The sequence below is a fragment of the Solea solea genome, chromosome 19 (genome assembly GCF_958295425.1).
Source record: "Solea solea chromosome 19, fSolSol10.1, whole genome shotgun sequence".
Classification (NCBI taxonomy): domain Eukaryota; kingdom Metazoa; phylum Chordata; class Actinopteri; order Pleuronectiformes; family Soleidae; genus Solea; species Solea solea.
In genome coordinates, this window is record NC_081152.1 from 19,393,775 (window position 1) to 19,412,131 (window position 18,357).

At 42.2% G+C, this 18,357-nt stretch overlaps 1 protein-coding gene across 2 annotated transcripts; it reads right to left on the bottom strand.

The window, feature by feature from the left end:
- Positions 1-1,313: 1,313 nt before the first annotated feature.
- On the bottom strand, positions 1,314-17,941 carry LOC131445943 (endophilin-B2-like). 2 transcript variants are annotated; one of them, XM_058616744.1, is made up of 11 exons: positions 17,759-17,940; positions 17,096-17,237; positions 15,079-15,207; positions 14,259-14,392; positions 14,075-14,167; positions 13,178-13,240; positions 4,170-4,193; positions 3,973-4,062; positions 3,146-3,246; positions 2,033-2,276; positions 1,314-1,470 (listed from the first exon to the last, which is right to left on the bottom strand). In XM_058616744.1, exons 1-11 carry the CDS (start codon positions 17,819-17,821, stop codon positions 1,363-1,365), a joined length of 1,191 nt encoding a protein of 396 aa, XP_058472727.1. In that variant the 5' UTR covers positions 17,822-17,940; the 3' UTR covers positions 1,314-1,362. The 2 variants fall into 2 exon arrangements, with proteins under 2 accessions (XP_058472727.1, XP_058472728.1); XM_058616745.1 differs by lacking the exon at positions 13,178-13,240 and having other exon boundaries at positions 17,759-17,941.
- Positions 17,942-18,357: the final 416 nt, after the last annotated feature.

Here is an 18,357-nt window from a genome sequence, read left to right on the forward strand (position 1 = left end):
AGCTGTCTTCCAGGAAACACTGGGATTTTAGCCAGTTCATACACATCTATGCCAGCAACACCTTAGTAAAATATGTGACAAGCTTGTTTGCTTCACCCTGGACACGCTCACTCTTACTCACACACCCATCAAACTCCATAGAGAAAATCATAATATTTAAGCACACAGGGACTCAGTCATCTGGACTCACTGAATCATTAACTCCATGTGTGCTTGGATGTAAAATCCTGATTTTCTCTGTGGAGTTTGGTGCTGGTTTATAGAGTGAACGAAACCTTTGTTGTCCGTGAGAGACGAGGCTGAGACAAAGCATTGAACAACTTTCTTACAACGTAAACTTAAACTCCTTAAATATGATAGTTTCCCACGCGTGGAAGATCAAATTGTACGAAGCCCTGGAGGTGACATAGACAGAAATTTAAATTAATTTAAAGTGCGCATGCTCTTTACTATCCCTCGTGCACACTTTACCATCTCACACAAACTACAACTGAACAAACACAGATATAAATAACTGAGTCGCGGATGAGGTTAGGGTCAGGGTTAGGATTAGGCCAGTAGTAATTGTGGTTAAGGTTAGGGTAAGTCTCCAGGAAATGAATGTAAGTCAGTGCAATGTCCCCTCAAGTCATGAATGTCCAACATGTGTGTGTCTTGCGTGCGACTTATAAAGCATACATGGAATAACTTTTCCTTCTACGTCACCTCCAGGGCTCCGTAATATTGGTACAGTCTATGACCTGTTTTTTTTTCCATACAACCAGATATTTCCAGTCATGTCTGCATGTCGATTTATGTTGTCCTGGCAAGCTGGTGGGTTTTTTGTTTTTTTTGGCGGGGGGGGGGGGGGGGGGGGGGTTCTTAATTGAAAGCAACTTAAAAGAAACAGAACAACATTATTTCAACATAATCTAGATCTACACACACACACACACTGATGCCTTCAGACATGCGACTACAGTAACTCCCCGCGACTCAAAAAGCACAAGCGGTCATGGCTTTGTGTCGTCACGTCGGCTTGAACGTGACGACACAAACTACAGCTGAACAAACACAAATATGATTAAGTGAAGTGATGTGAGCGCCTGGGTGAGATGTTTGTGATGAAAATAAAAGTGTGACTGACGCAACCATCGGTTCTTAGGAGAAGAAAACAAGCAGCGAGTCGCGACTTGACTGCTGTTAGTCAGAAGGAAAAGTGTTTCAGAGAGCCAACATGAAAACACACAACAGGGACTGTGTGAACTGGTTAAGTTTAGGGTTAAGATTTGAATCGTGGTTAGGTTAACGCTTTGTGTAGGTCGTCCAAATCAATGCTGTGTGTGTGTGTGTGTGTGTGTGTGTGTCCTGTTCTTTGGTCCATTAGCTCAGAAGTTCGAGGTAGGTGACCGGGACTTTGCCCTTCTCGTTTCCACGTTCTCCAATCAACCAATCAGGATCCATTCCCGGTACGGTGTAAACAGTGATGAGCTGGAAGTAGAAAAAAAGAATCAATAAACTTTTTTCAATTCATCAGGTCTGTTTTTTAACCACAAATAAAGATTTGAAACCAGAGTCCATGGACTAAACACACAGCACACAGGAGATGTCACTTTGTAGAGCGCTCACTTTCTCCCACACCAAACTCCAGAGAGAAAATCAGCCATTTTAACGTCACAGCACACAGGAGTCATTGACCCACTGCTGCCTCCATCACGGAGTTCAAATCTGTGATTTTGTGACTCCTGTGTTTAAAATCCTTTTTTGAAAAGGAATATGAAATTATCTCATTATATCATAATTTATATTTTGAAAATCAAATCTAAAGACAAACATGTTCAATGTTGTAAGACGACGTAAAAAGCTCGCTTTGCTGCACCAAATTCCACAGAGAAAGTCAGCAACTCCTGTGTGCTGTGATGTCAAATCACTGATTTTATCTATGGAATTTGGCGCTGGGAGAAAGTGAGCGGTTTACACAGCGACACAAACAGTAGTTTCCCGTTCTGTGAGTCTGCCATTGTTGCTTGTGTTGCCTGGTTTCCTTCTCTACCTCATCTGCCAACAGGGAGAGCTCGCTGCCATCGTGAGCATCATAGTCGTACAGGACCTTGGCCTTTCTCGTGCCTGTGACCGCCAGCTGCTCGGCAGACAGCGTTCCCGGAGCCTTTTGGCCAGACAGAGGTGAGCTTGTGTCTGCGGAGGATGAGGGTCCAGACAGGAAAGCAGACGAGGCTGGATTGGGGCCGGCGGCAGCTGTGGCCGGGGGGTGCGGGGCGCCCACGGTATTCGTACGTCTGTGAGGGGAAAACAAATTGTGAGTGCGTGCATGTGTGAAGAGAGATTATTATTATGGGTTGTTTTGTTCAGTAAAAAACGATGAGTCAGTCCGAGTCAACACATTCCACCTACGCCACATGCATGCGTGCGCACACACACACACACACAGCTGGAGCTCAGCCTCCTCAGTGTCTGGTGGCACAACAATCGTCAATGTCAGTAATATTTTTGAAATCCTGATCTGATACAGTGGTTTCCCAACAAGGCGTCCAGATGCTGCCACATGATAAAAACAAATACTGTAAATGATTTCATCTCTGATCTCATTACTAAACTGTAATCACACCAACAAACACCCTCCACCCTTCGTCTGTGCCGCAAGGATCCCCTGCACAGGATCCCCTGCACAGGGTCCCCGCACAGGGTCCCCGCACAGGGTCCCCGCACAGGGTCCCAGCACCTTGGCTGACATCAAATTCAAGGACTTTCCAGGACCAATGCCCCCTCAAAATCAAGGACCAAATGAGTGAGTGAGTGAGTGAGTGAGTGAGTGAGTGAGTGAGTGCGTGAGTGAGTGCGTGAGTGAGTGCGTGCGTGCGTGAGTGAGTACGTGAGTGAGTGCGTGAGTGAGTGCGTGAGTGAGTGAGTGCGTGAGTGAGTGAGTGTGTGAGTGTGTGAGTGAGTGAGTGCGTGAGTGAGTGAGTGAGTGAGTGCGTGCGTGAGTGCGTGAGTGTATGAGTGAGTGAGTAAGTTAGTGAGTGAGTGCGTGAGTGAGTGAGTGAGTGAGTGCGTGAGTGAGTGAGTGAGTGAATGAGTGAATGAGTGAGCGAGTGAGTGCGTGCGTGCGTGAGTGCGTGAGTGAGTGAATGAGTGAATGAGTGCTCACCGGTGGAGCTCCCTCTGCAGCTCCTGCATGTATTGGTGACACTGAGCGTAGTACGTGGCCTGAGCTTCTGCGAAATCCTGCAAACAGCGCAGGTGGTTGAGCTGAGAGCAGAAGAAGAAAAACACACGTCATCACACAGTGAGGAAACTTTATTAGCAAAATGTGAGCAAACACAAGCCCATTTCCCACCACAGGATTTTGAAAACGTGCGTTTCCACTGAAATAACAAAATAATCCAATTAAATTAAATAACTAGGACTGCACGCAGTCATGATAGGGTCCTCGCATCCCCGCACAGTCGTCCCCAACGCAAGTCAGGGAGTGCAGCAGTTCCCTGACCTCACTTTTGCCTCCGCAAAACCTTTCGGCAACTTTTTCGAATCCACAAAACAACTTACAATAACTTTCCACCTTCGATGTGTCGATGATTAAGCAGCGCGTTTATGCCGCTACGACAAATGCGCTCCGACAAGTTGACTCATTTACATAGGCTAACGAGACATCTTTCCACCAAGTTTCGGGAAAATCGGGTGGATTGGTAGAAGGGGAGGATGACGATGACGATGATGATGAGTCACTGAGAGAGAATAACAACCTCTGCTCTAAAATAAAAGGAAACTACTGTATCTTATTTCATGCATCAGAAACAGCTGTGACGCATAAACTACTGTGTATTTGATTTTTATAGCATATAACAGACAACCGCGTGTTCACAAGATCTCTGGGCCAGGAAAAGAAATTGTGTTGATAGGCCGTGAAGACATGAATCATCATGACTTCACCGCTGCTGCCCGTGTTGACACAGGAAGTCAAATGACCGCACTCACATGCGTGCTGCTGATTCCCTCCAGCAGCAGACGAGTGACCTCGGCCTGCCGGTCAAACTCCGTCTGGGCCACACGGAGTTCATGCTCCGCCTACAGAGAGGATGACGGAGAGGAAGGAGGGAAACATCGTCTTAAAGGAAACACACACACACACACACACACGCATGCACACACGCACGCACACACACGATACTCACTTTGTCGACCTCCTCGCTCAGCAGCTGAGAGACGAGAAACAAACTAAAGTTACGATTAACAACACAAATATGCATCACATTCAAATGTGTGTATATATATACACACCCACATATATACATATGTACAGTATATACACATATACATATACATATGTATATATACATACATACATACATATACATATACACATACATATATATATATATATATATATATATATATATATATATATACATACATACATATATGAATGTATATGTATGTGCATTTGGACTATCTGGGTATCTCATAGGACTACTGGAATTAAGCTAAGTATCACTTCTGTAGGTCTTTCTTATTTGGTTGCTATTTCATTAATTGCTATTGTATCTAGCTGGGTTGCTTGACTTTTGTGACTTTTGACTTGTCTGTTTAGTTAAGGTGAAAGTTTTGTAAAGATATTTTGTCTGCTAGGTCAAAGAGAAAGTTGTTATTGTTGCTGCTTTGACCTAGTTTCTATTGAGCCATCACCATCACCAGGTGAGAAGTTTCACTGGCAAAGGGGAGTGGCCAACACAGCTGTAACCAATCAGCCCCTAATCAGGTGTCTTTAAAAAGCAGCACTGCCTTTGAAGCGGCAGCTTCAGCGGCAGACGAAGACTCAGGAAGACAAAGACAAAGGAGTCTAAACCGGAGTCTAACGAGGCTAAGTACCTGTTTGCAAGTGTTTTCTACCTTTTACATATGTGCCTTTTTTCCATTCCTATTCATGTCTCTTCTCATAGATACTACAAACCTCACAATCACTCACAGCATCACCGTAACCTGTCCTCACTTATCTATCCCACCCGCTCCACACACATCCAACACCTTGTTGCAGGGAGCCTGTGGAACTGCCAGTCAGCTACCCGCAAGACTGAGTTCATCTCCGGCTTTGCTACTGAGCAATGCCTGAACTTCCTTGCTCTCACTGAGACTTGGATAACACCCTCCAACACAGCCACCCCTGCAGTTCTCTCCTCCGCCCACTCCTTCTCCCACACACCCAGATCCACTGGAAGAGGTGGTGGGACAGGTCTGCTCATCAACCCCATTCACTGTTTACCCACTGCCACACTTCTCTTCACAGTCGTTTGAATTTCATGCTGTAACTGTAACTCATCCAGTCAAACTAATCACTGTTGTCATCTACCGTCCACCAGGCCCATTGGGACACTTCTTGGAGGAACTAGATGTCCTCCTCTCAAACATCCCAGAAAATGGCCCACCACTTGTTCTTCTTGGTGACTTCAACATCCAGTCAGAGAAGTCATCCGATCTACTATTTCTACTTTCGTCTCTTTCTCTCTCACTTGCTACTTCTCCACCAACTCACAAAGCTGGCAACCACCTTGACCTCATCTTCACCAGAAACTGCTCCACCTCCGACCTCAAGGTAACTCCACTTCATGTCTCTGATCATTTCTTCATTTCCTACTCTCTCCCACTCTCCCAATCTGATGATCTCATCTCATCAGATACTGCACTTGTCCGTCGCAACATTCGCTCTCTCTCTCCCTCCTCTCTCTCCTCAACTGTTCTATCAGCACTTCCTTCAGCTGACTCCTTCTCTCTCATGCATCCCAACTCTGCCACAGACACATTCCTCTCTACTCTGTCCTCCTCTCTTGACTCTCACTGTCCTCTTACTTCACGGCGGGTTCGTAAGTCCTCACCAGCCCCGTGGTTGTCGGACTCAGTGCGTGCTGAGAGAGCCACGATACGGGCAGCAGAAAGGAAATGAAGGAAAAAAAAACCCACCCTTGACCCGTCTGAAGTAAATAACTACAGCCTGTCTCTCTTCTTCCTTTTCTCTCCAAAACTCTGGAGCGTGCTATCTTTAATCAACTCTCCTCCTACCTTCACCGGAACAATCTTCTTGATCCTCTTCAGTCTGGTTTTAAAGCAGGTCACTCGACCGAAACTGCACTTCTTGCTGTCACTGAGCAACTCCACACTGCCAGGGCTGCCTCTCTATCCTCTTGGACCTTTCTGCAGCGTTTGACACAGTTAACCACCAGATCCTTATTTCCTCCCTTCAAGAACTAGGTGTCTCAGGATCTGCACTTACCCTACTCTCGTCCTATCTTCAAAACCGAACATACAGAGTAACCTGGAGAGGATCCGTGTCGGAACCCTGTCCTCTAGCTACTGGGGTCCCTCAGGGTTCTGTCTTGGGCCCTCTCCTCTTCTCTCTATACACCAACTCTCTTGGCTCTGTTATTCTCTCTCATGGTTTTTCCTATCACAGCTACGCCGACGACACCCAACTCATCCTCTCTTTTCCCAGCTCCGACACAAATGTAGCAGAACGGATCTCCGCTTGTCTGACCGACATCTCTCAGTGGATGTCTGACCATCACCTGAAACTCAATCTCAACAAGACTGAGTTTCTTTTTCTCCCAGGAAAGGGCTCTCCCACCACAGACCTAACCATCACCCTCAGCAACTCTGTGATAACTCCGTCTCATACCGCAAGGAACCTGGGTGTGACACTTGATGACCATCTCTCCCTCACTGCCAACATTGCTGCAACAGCTCGATCTTGCAGATACATGTTGCACAACATCAGAAGGATACGGCCTCTTCTAACCCAGAAGGCGGCACAGGTTCTGGTCCAGGCTCTTGTCATCTCACGCTTGGATTACTGCAACTCCCTCCTGGCTGGTCTCCCTGCGTGTGCCATACGACCCCTGCAACTCATCCAGAATGCAGCAGCTCGACTGGTCTTCAACTTACCAAAATTCTCCCACACTACACCTCTCCTCCGCTCCCTTCACTGGCTTCCTGTAGCTGCTCGCATCCGCTTCAAGACTCTAGTGCTTGCGTTCCATGCTACAAACGGATCCGGTCCAGCCTACATCCAGGACATGATCAAAACCTACACCCCAGCCCGCCCACTTCGCTCTGCATTGGCAAACCGGCTCGCTGCCCCCTCACTGAGAGGATCGCAGAGGCACTCACAGAACTCGAGACTGTTCACTGTCCTCGCTCCCAAATGGTGGAACGAGCTCCCCATCAACATCCGGACAGCGGAAAGCCTCCACATCTTCCGCCGCCAACTAAAAACACATTTCTTCCGACTCTACCTTGACTAAGACGATAACGACGACAACAAAAAAAAAACAAAAAAAACTATACATCGCACTTACGACTAGCACTTCATAGTTTGGTTTACTTGAAGCTCTTACTTATTTCTAGCTCTTATTTGTACCCAAATGTTTAAATGCACTTATTGTAAGTCGCTTTGGATAAAAGCGTTTGCTAAATGACATGTAATGTAATGTAACATATATATATATACACATATACTACACAGAACTACTCACAAGTACATTTCTATACAAATTAAATTGGTAACCTACAGTTAGCCGTTTCATGACTCATCCACTTTGGTGGTTTTGTTTGTGTTTTTATTTATTTATTGTTATTTTTGTCCATTTAAAATAAAGAAATAAAAGAGTGTCGAGTGAACCTGAAAATATGAGGAAGGAAAAAAGAAGAACAAGAGCAAAAACAGAAGTACGAGTCAGCTAGAATCGCTGGTTTTCTCTATGGATTCTTTTTTATTTATAGTCTCTTCACTCTGTGTGTTTGTGTGATTTTGTTTTAGCAGCTTCCTCAGTCAGGTTCCACTTTTTGATCTTAATCAGACTTCCTGGTTATTACATGTTTTCAGTTGTAGTATAAAGTACCTTAAAGTGAAGTATTTTTTTTACCAGAAAAAGACTTTGGTAGAAGTATTAGGGCTGACTTTATTGTCTTAAATTTATGACTTTAATCTCGTAAATGTACGACTTTATGCTCTTTATTCTCTTAAAATTACGACTTTAATCTTGTAAATGTACAACTGTATTCTTTTAAATTTACGACTTTAATCTTGTAAATGTACAACTTTATTCTCTTTATTCTCGTAAATTTACGACTTTAATCTTGTAAATGTACAACTGTATTCTCTTAAATTTACGACTTTAATCTTGTAAATGTACGACTTTATTCTCGTAAATTTACGACTTTAATCTTGTAAATGTACAACTGTATTCTCTTAAATTTACGACTTTAATCTTGTAAATGTACAACTGTATTCTCTTAAATTTACGACTTTAATCTTGTAAATGTACAACTTTATTCTCTTAAATTTACGACTTTAATCTTGTAAATGTACAACTGTATTCTCTTAAATTTACGACTTTAATCTTGTAAATGTACAACTGTATTCTCTTAAATTTACGACTTGAATCTTGTAAAATGTACAACTTTATTCTCTTAAATTTACAACTTTAATCTTGTAAATGTACAACTGTATTCTCTTAAATTTACGACTTGAATCTTGTAAATGTACAACTGTATTCTCTTAAATTTACGACTTTAATCTTGTAAATGTACAACTGTATTCTCTTAAATTAACGACTTTAATCTTGTAAATGTACAACTTTATTCTCTTAAATTTACGACTTTAATCTTGTAAATGTACAACTTTATTCTCTTTGTTCTCTTAAATTTACGACTTTAATCTCGTAAATGTACAACTTTATTCTCTTATTTACGACTTTAATCTTGTAAATGTACAACTTTATTCTCTTTGTTCTCTTAAATTTATGACTAATCTCGTAAACGTACAACTTTATTCTCTTAAATTTACGACTTTAATCTTGTAAATGTACAACTGTATTCTCTTAAATTTACGACTTGAATCTTGTAAATGTACAACTGTATTCTCTTAAATTTACGACTTTAATCTTGTAAATGTACAACTGTATTCTCTTAAATTAACGACTTTAATCTTGTAAATGTACAACTTTATTCTCTTAAATTTACAACTTTAATCTTGTAAATGTACAACTTTATTCTCTTTGTTCTCTTAAATTTACGACTTTAATCTCGTAAATGTACGACTTTATTCTCTTAAATTTACGACTTTAATCTTGTAAATGTACAACTTATTCTCTTTGTTCTCTTAAATTTATGACTAATCTCGTAAACGTACAACTTTATTCTCTTAAATTTACGACTTTAATCTTGTAAATGTACAACTTTATTCTCTTAAATTTACGACTTTAATCTTGTAAATGTACAACTTTATTCTTTTAAATTTACGACTTTAATCTTGTAAATGTACAACTTTATTCTCTTTGTTCTCTTAAATTTACGACTTTAATCTCGTAAATGTATGACTTTATTCTCTTAAATTTACGACTTCAATCTTGTAAATGTACAACTTTATTCTCTTAAATTTACGACTTTAATCTTGTAAATGTACGACTTTATTCTCTAAAACTGTCATACTTTGTTATATAAAATGACTTAAGTTAAATTTTTGGCTCTGCTAAATCTATATGTGTCCTTAAAGGTGACATAGACCGGAAGCTCCAATTAACGCTGCGTTTGTGTGTGTATCTGCGTCATTACCTCGTTTATGAAACCCTAAAGTTTCAGAACAAACAGTTCAGCCACTGCTGAGAAAATAGTGTTGTATTGTTTTCCTGGGCTCTGCGAAGCGGATCGACACTTCCTTAATTTGATGTCGTCATCAGAAATCCTCACCACCGTAGCGCCTCCTGGTGCGGGCACTAGTCCGGACACATCCGGTTGCGTACATTCAACCGCAGAAGAAGAAGAACTACTCTCGTTGTAGCTGCTGAGATGCAGAGCATCCACCGTGCCAGAGGGGGAGCTGTGTATCTGAGAGCTGGCCTATCTATTACGTCACTTCTAGGTACCTGGCCAATCACAGGACAGTTTTAAAGCTCTCGTTGGCTGGCCAATCACAGCAACTGTTTGGTCTGAAACAGCGCGGCTGACGAGAGCGTCAGTGAGGAGATATTTTGATCGGCTCGTTTGCAGCGATTAGGAGGTTTTTAATCATGAAAACATGTTAATATATGTAAGTAGACCTCCATAACTAACATATATGTGTGATACAAGCATTCGATGTCACCTTTAAGCAAAGACACTTAATCCCATGTTGCAGCGTGTGAATGGGTGAAAACTGTAGTGTAAAGCAGCTCATCACCAAGACTAGAAAATGTCTATATAAATACAGACCATAATACCAACTCTTCTTCACCTGGGGCCCGTTTCACAAAGCAGGTTTAGTGAAAACTCTGAGTTAGGTAACCCTGAGATGAGGGAATGATGAGGGGTTTTCAGTTTCACAAAGCCAGCTCAGTTTAACGCTGAGTCAGTTACCCCGGCAACATACTCCGTGAACCTAACCTGCTCGCTGGCAGGTTCGGTTCAACAAACCCTGAGTTTCTGTGTGTCTCCTGCTGAGCCTGAAGCAGCTGTCTGAGAGCTGGCTCCACCGTAGTTCACACCAACACTGTGACTGTGTGTGCATTAAGACTGTCAGACTGTTTTACCGTGTGTTACTGTAGACATTGTTGTGAAATGTTCCTGTCATAGATCACGTCATGATGAAGATTATAGCTGATGTGATTATTTCTGATGCAGCTGGAAACACTTTAACTTCTCCGTAATTTACAAGTGACTTTTTGAATCTCGCTGCAGACGAAATCTTAATGTTTGACAGCATTTCAGTGACTGCGTTTATATTTACACGTGGAAATATAGTCATGAAATAGCATTGAGCAAAATGTTTTAATGTAAAATAGAGTCAAAAAAAGTAACTCTTCAGTTGGACTTTATAATGATAGGTCCATAAGTAAACTATGTCTTATCAGTTTGATCCATATTCTCATCTTCAGTTTGTGTCTCGTCGGGTTACAGCTGAATTAATATCAAATCAAATGTAACATAATGTTAGCACCGCAGCATTTTATCATCATTAATGAAATTAAAGTCTGTTCAATGATGAGTGGATTACACTGTGTAAAATGTAATAGTGTTCATTTATTGACTCGTCTCTTCACTCCTGTTTTTGAAGATAAATGTCATGGTCATTAGCATGTGTTAATATTTCTGCTCAACTGGATTAAAATGGAGGCTGTGCTCTTTGTTTACCCGTTGCCATGGTGAATCGCGGTATCAGAGCTCCATTGATGATGGCTTTTTTCATTCCCTATGCACATGCTTAACTCCGAGTGAACATACTCAGAGTTGATTGAACTAATGCTGATCAGCTGTTCTGAAACCCAAAACTCAGTTTGACAGCTCAGAGTTGGCCAACCTAGAGTTAAGGTTTTAACTCAGAGTTTGTTGAGCCTGCTTTCTGAAACAGGCCCCTGATTTCATTTGGTAGTATTGTTGAGACAGCACGTTAACCTGATATGACATCACAGACACAAACACAGCAGCCTGAACTAAACCTGACCTTTACTCTACATCCCACAGATGTTGACAGCTGATGAAGGCCTGCTCCACAGCGCCCTCTTGTGTTGCTTCACATACACATACAATGACGTACTACAGTAGAAGGCTGGGGGAGTTCTAACACTTCTAAAGAAACAGATCACACACAGTCATGTGACCATAAGGCGGAGGGGAACGAGGACCTCCTACGTCTCTACACATGAACATGACGGACTGACCGGGGTCTACAACCTTGTCCTGCTCTGCCACGCCGGGATCAACAACATCCCAGCTCTCCCAGTCGCTCTGCAGCTGGTTCACAGTCACAGAGACACAGACGCAGAGTCAACACACACACACACACACACACACACACACAAACACAGCAATAGTCTCCAACTCTCTCTCTTCTTGTAAAAACGCCAGAAAAATCACAGACTTCGAGAATTAAGTCTTAATTTACGAGAATAAAGTTGTACATTTAAATTAAGACTTTATTCTCAAAGTCTGTGTTTTTTTTTTTCTCAGTGTGGCTCTAATACTCTGTTAGAGCCACCGTTGAGGGAGTTCTAACACTTCTAAAGAAACAGCTCACACACAGTCATGTGACCATAAGGCGGAGGGGAATCCCGCGGGAGTGAGGAGCTCCTACGTCTCTACACATGAACATGACGGAATGACTTGGCTCTAGAACCTTGGCCTGCTCTGACATGCCGGGATCGCTCTGCAGCTGGTCTACAGTCACAGAGTCAGCAAACACAGCGATAGCCTCCAACTCGCTCTCTTCCTGTAAAAACACCACTCACATTTGTGCTGCTTTGGAACTCCACTTCCTCTCTGCACCAAAACCCACACAGAAAATCAGTGATTTAAGGTCACAGGGGACACAGGAGCTGCTGGGTCTGCTGCTGCCTCGTGTGGTCAGTTTGTGTCACTGAGGTTAAATCTGAACGAAGGTTTCAAACCCCAGAGTCACAAAATAACACGTTTGAATTTACCGATGGATCTACAGGATCTACAGCTCCTGTGTGCTGTGATGTAGAATCGATGATTTTCTCTACGGAGTTTGGTGCAGGGAGAGCGGGGAGGTTGACAAAGTGGCACAAATTCAAGTTTCCTGTCGGAAAGGTCCTTCTAACAGCAAGAAGAAACGGTGTATATATTCTTAAAAAGGTATTGCAGACTTAAGCTGGTGAAGGTTTTACGAGGTAAGCCTTTTATTAAGTGGTAAAAGTTATTTATTATGAACTGAACTAAGTGAAAAAAGGCATTTAAATTTGCGGTTCCTTCCTCTTCCTCATCTGAGAGTGAAAAAATAGTATTTTTTAAATTACTTTAAGACATAAAACATAAAGTTGTAGATGTGTAGAATGCATGTTTGATTTTATTAAATAATTTGCTGTATATTTTTAGTAGTTTTGTATAATTGGTATATTATATTTTATTTTAGAGTTAGGGGTTTTTGACCAGGACACTTTTGTAAAAAGAGATTTTTAATCTGGAATGAGTTTTTATTCCTGGTTGAAGATAGTTAGAACAGCCAGGGCCGGTACTAAGGGAGGGGTCCAACATGGGCCCCTTTAACTCTGTTAACACGCTGCTACATTTATAATCTATATAAATATAAAAACATGTCAGTGAAAACAATCAGAGACAAACATGCTCAAGCATGCGTGTGCGTCATGCTTGCATGCCTGTTAGCATGTTAGCTTAGCTTGGCTGTAGCCGTAGCTCTTACCGCTGATGCACTGGCGGACAGAACATAATTTCGTGGCCTCGTCTCCTGAAAATCAGGTTCAGCCTAAGAACAGGAGGAGGAGCAGGGAGGAGGCGTGGTCATGCACTCGTTCAGTCATTCAGCGACAACAAAAAACATGAATGAACAACAAAATGCTAACAAGCGTAACGGAAAAATGCAGATTGACAATAATATGACATGCTACAAGTACAGCAAAACATGGCGGCAACCGTGTGTGGGCGGGGCTTTATGGTGCATTCCATTTGTGTCACAAGTCGGAAACAAGTCGGAGTGACGTCGCTGCCGAGTTTATATCGCATTCAAGCCGAGACTTCAGCAATTCAGTCGGTCGTGAAGCTCTACACCTGTGGTCATCAACTGGTGGCTCGTGGGTCAAAAGTGGCTCGCTAGTATCAGTATCTTGGCCCGGCTTCTTCTTTTTTTTTGTATGATTTGCTTATCTTTACAAAAACAGAATTTAGAGCTTTTATTCTGAAATTATTCTGAAAGTAATTATAGTAAGTTAACAATAAACTGACAGAATATGTGAAAATAAAACATAAACGTATGGTGGAGCAACAGTTGGTGGCAGATTTTACTTACCTTTTAAAAATACATTCACTAAATTAGTCTTTTTAAACTTTTTAGCCCGATGTTTGATTTGATTGATTAATTCGATTAAGTGTACGACTGATTTAATGGGGAACAAATAAAAGCGTAAGTTAAATTAACAGCTAAAGTAATGCCGTTCGTACGAGTGGCGGCCATTTTGGAAACGTAAGCCAGGGTTGGAGAGGTTTGATCCGACTTCCAAGTAGGAATTCCGATTTACGACAACAACTGGAACGCACCGTAAATCTTTTTAACATTTTTCCGTGAAAACGATGTGAAACTCACCGCGGCTTTTGCTTCCGCCTGCTTCGCCTTCCTCACACGCGCCTTGCAGATGTCCAGATCCAGCCGTCGATTCTCCAGCAGCCGCCGCTCTTTCTGCACGAGACGAAGCGGAACACGATCAGACCACAAAATAATCTCATCTTCATTCAGATTATGTTAGACTGCATGCGTCGGTCAGATTTACCGATATGGTTTTCCAGTCTCCCTCCAGGAAGTTACGCAGAGGAGATAGGAAGGTGGTGGCAGACGTGTGGATGAACTCCCGTTCAGCTCCGCCCAGTCTCTTCTGGTACTCTCCCACTGTGATCAGGGTCTGACCTACGCGCACACGCACACACACACACTTTTAATACACAAACCTGGCATCAGATTATTAAAGAAGGACTCAATTTAATCTGATTTAAAATTAACATGCATCTGAAGGTAGAAACATAGAACTTGAAAAAGTACCGAAATTCTGGTTTAATCCAAATAATAAAAGTCCATGTTACTAGGTTTAATCCAAATATTAAAAGTCTATGCTGCCAGGTTTAATCCCAATATTAAAAGTCTATGCTGCCAGGTTCAATCCCAATATTAAAAATCCATGTTCATAGGTTTAATCCTGATATTAAAAAAATAAATTTTCCCATATTCAATCCCAATATTAAAAATCCATGTTCCCATGTTTAATCCCAATATTAATAATACATGATCCTAGGTTTAATCATGATATTAAAATTCCATTTTCCCAGGTATAATCATGATATTAAAAATCCATGTTCCCAGATTTAACCCTGAAATTTAAAATCCATGTTCCCAGGTTTAAAAGTCCCTGATCGGAGGTTTTTAACCATAATCTAATCATTTGTGGGTATGTCCTTAGTCTATGTCCACTCATACTGTCATACTGGCCACTGTAAATGCTAATCAAATTTTAAATGTGATGAACTTTGAGGTACGGCTGTGAGAAAAGTAAATATTTCATTTAAAGCAGCTTCAGTTTCAGTGAGAGCTTCACTGACCATATGGCGCCTCGGGTCCAAAGTCTGTGGCAGCGTCCAGCATGTACTGTCCCAGCAGCTCGGCGTTGGTCGTCCTGGAGGGAATCTTCTTGTCCAGTTTGTCATAGATAAACTCCTCTATTCGAGCACCTGACACAGAGACAGCTGTCAAACCCCAAACTCTACACAACAACAACTGTGTCAACAAATATTCAGGAATGGATGACGAATGTTTAGCTTTAAATGAAGAATTCCCAGTGGCCGTGAAGGCATCATGGGCTGACGGGTGTCATTAGTAATTCAACACCACCTGCAGCATCTCGCTGAAACCCTGACCTTATTGTAGACGTGGTGGAGGTGAGCTACTGTATTATGTGCAGGTTCACACGGTGAGATCACACAGGTCGCATCTCAATTCAGGCTCCGCCTCCTTCAGACTCTGAAGCATTGATGTTTCAGCTGAAGTTAAATATAATATGTGCTTCTTCAGACAAACAGTCCACCAGGGGGTTCCTCAATCAAAACAATAGCAAATACCTGGCTCGATGAGGGTGTAAAGCAGTGAAGGATCATGGGAATTGTTGTTTTCTTCTGTTATTTTGCACGTTTACTCTTTACAGGGAGTGTTTTGGCAGCAGAACGCACCGCAAATTACCACAATAAACGGAAAAAACACACTAGCTAACTAGTAGTAGCACATATTTCCTTCCCCACTCTGACGTTTTATAGACAGCCGTCATTAAAAGGCAACCAAAATACTGGAAAACGGGTCCTTGAAAACCTTCTGGCTAATGTAAGTACACTTCTACACAGAAATGTAATATTAGTCTTTCTATTTTTTGAATATTTAATGTATATATATATATATATATATATATATAGATATGTTGTAGATACACATATAGCCCTGGGCTAGTTTTCTCTCTTCTATCTAAACCAAAACAGGGGCAGTTCCAAAGGGTGCCCAACAGGGGCTCACGACCGACGAATACGAGCAATACCCCGGGAAATCGTGGGGGGGGTTTAGGGTAGATACTCCAATCTGCTTTTATACTTCTTTTTTTTCCCCATTTCAATGTGTACTATTTAAAGTCTGACGAGCAACGTGAGATGCAAGAATTGAATTGAAAACATTTTTCCACAATTCACGGGCCATCTCCTTCAGAGGGAGAAGCAATCAATCCCAAAGTACAAGAGGGGCAGATCACCAATTGAACGTAAGGGGGAATCCTGGGATTCCGTTATTCTTTGTGGCTCGTTTGGAGAAGCCTTTTGGAATAAAACAGCAAACACAAGCGGCCTTCAAACCCGTCATCTAAACGGAGTCAGGGCCTGAACCAAGACACAGCGTTCCCTTTAGTTCTGAGGTAAATGTGGCACAGTCACTTACCTGTGTGGTCAACTGAAGCATGACAGGATTAAAATAGAGAAGAAAACTTAGACATGATCACGTTACTGTGCTAAAAATACACAAAACAAGTCACCTGTACCTAAGCCCCGCCCCCTCTAATAACGTGGACATGCAGTCTGTGCAATGTTAGCTAGATTTTGGGTCTAAATTGTGAGAAATGTAATAAAAACAATAACAGATTAGACATAATTTATGTTAAATTATGTGTTTCCCCCCTGGGGGAGGAAATAAGTCATTCAATCTTAATATCTGATATTGGTTGTAGGGAGTAAGGGCTGTGGTGTTAGCGTGAAGCTAACATGGTCTTCATTCATGGTCTTCATGCAGAGTGTTGGTGGTTTTTGTCGCTAATTTAGTAGCTTGGTGTTGTTGTGTTTTGAGTTCTAAAGTTAGCCATAATGTTTAGCCAACTTTAGCCAGTTAGCCAAAGACCAAAGATTTTCTGTTGGTCTGTTTGTGGGCGGGGTTTCCTCATTAAAGGACTAATAATCACTAGTATTTTATCTATACAGGGTAAAAATAATGTAAAACAAAAACTTCTTTATAATCCCTTTAAATAGAACATGACTTATACAGGTGCCAGGTATCAAGCCATTGACCTCCTGACCCTGTGGCAGGAGGACTTACTGGGATTGGGCTGCAGGAGAACCTCGGTTTGTCGGAGGATCTTCTCGGTCCAGTTCTTGGTGCTGTCACCTCGGATGATGAGGTTCTCCAGGTGCTGGTCCAGCTCGGTTTTCTCAGCCTGGCCCAGCTTCTCCTCTGTGAACTGAGAGATATTGATGAGTGAACATGTGAACAGTTATAATATATATTGACGCACACACGTAACAAACATAAACAAACATGTTTTGCATATGGAGCATGTCACTTGCAAAGCAACCACATCTCCATGTGAAATATTGTTCCTTTTACAATTTTCTTGACAATAAAATACATATGCTTATGTGACTCAAGAACACAACATCGCGACATTTATTCATCAATATGATGCATAGATTAATTCGGCACAGAAATTGTCACTGGTAGAATCTTTGTTATTATCAATTTGTCCGTATTTTTAAAGGATGTTATACAGTACAGAGCCTATGGTTCAGCGGGGTGGGGACATACACTCGATGACAGCCATAAATAATAAATGGAGTCGTGTGTGTGTGTGTGTGTGGCCCACAGCTCGGCTTCATCCAGCGGGATGCGGTGACAGTGTTGACGGGAGCTCGGTCCGCCTCTGACCGCAGGAGACAGCCTCTGCTGTGGGGGCACGCGCGGCCCGAGTTCCGGCTCTCTTACCTGCATCGCCCTGGTGAAGAAAACCCCTGCATCGGAGGCGAGTTTCTTCACGTTGAAATCCATGTTCGTGGTGGTGGTGTGTCCGTCCCTGCAGAGGAAATCCTCCGGATCAGCTGAGATGATGCAGCAACAGACGCACGACTGAACACAGCCGTAATCTGCTTCACGATCGCTCGGAAATCTTCCCTCCGCCCTGCGTTTAAAGAGCCCGCAGCACCAGAACCTCCACCCGTGTGTAACATGCGCACTGATAACCTCTTAATGACTGAAATCTAATAATATAAACAATCAGTGATAATTAAATACATATATCCTTTATTACTCCAACAGGAAAGTGCAATTGTGTTGATTCACTCTCCCACACCAAACTCCAGAGAGAAAATCAGTAATTTAACATTGCTGCACACAGTAGTTAGTGATCCACTGCTGCCTCCATTACCAACTTGAAATGTGCCATTGAATGACTTTGGTGTTGGAAATCCTTTGTTCAGATTCAACTAAGTGACATAAATTGACCAAATGATGCAGTAGTAGACGAGCAGCTCCTGTGTCCATGCGTGCTAAAAATGATGCTTTTCTCTATGGACTTTGGTGTGGGA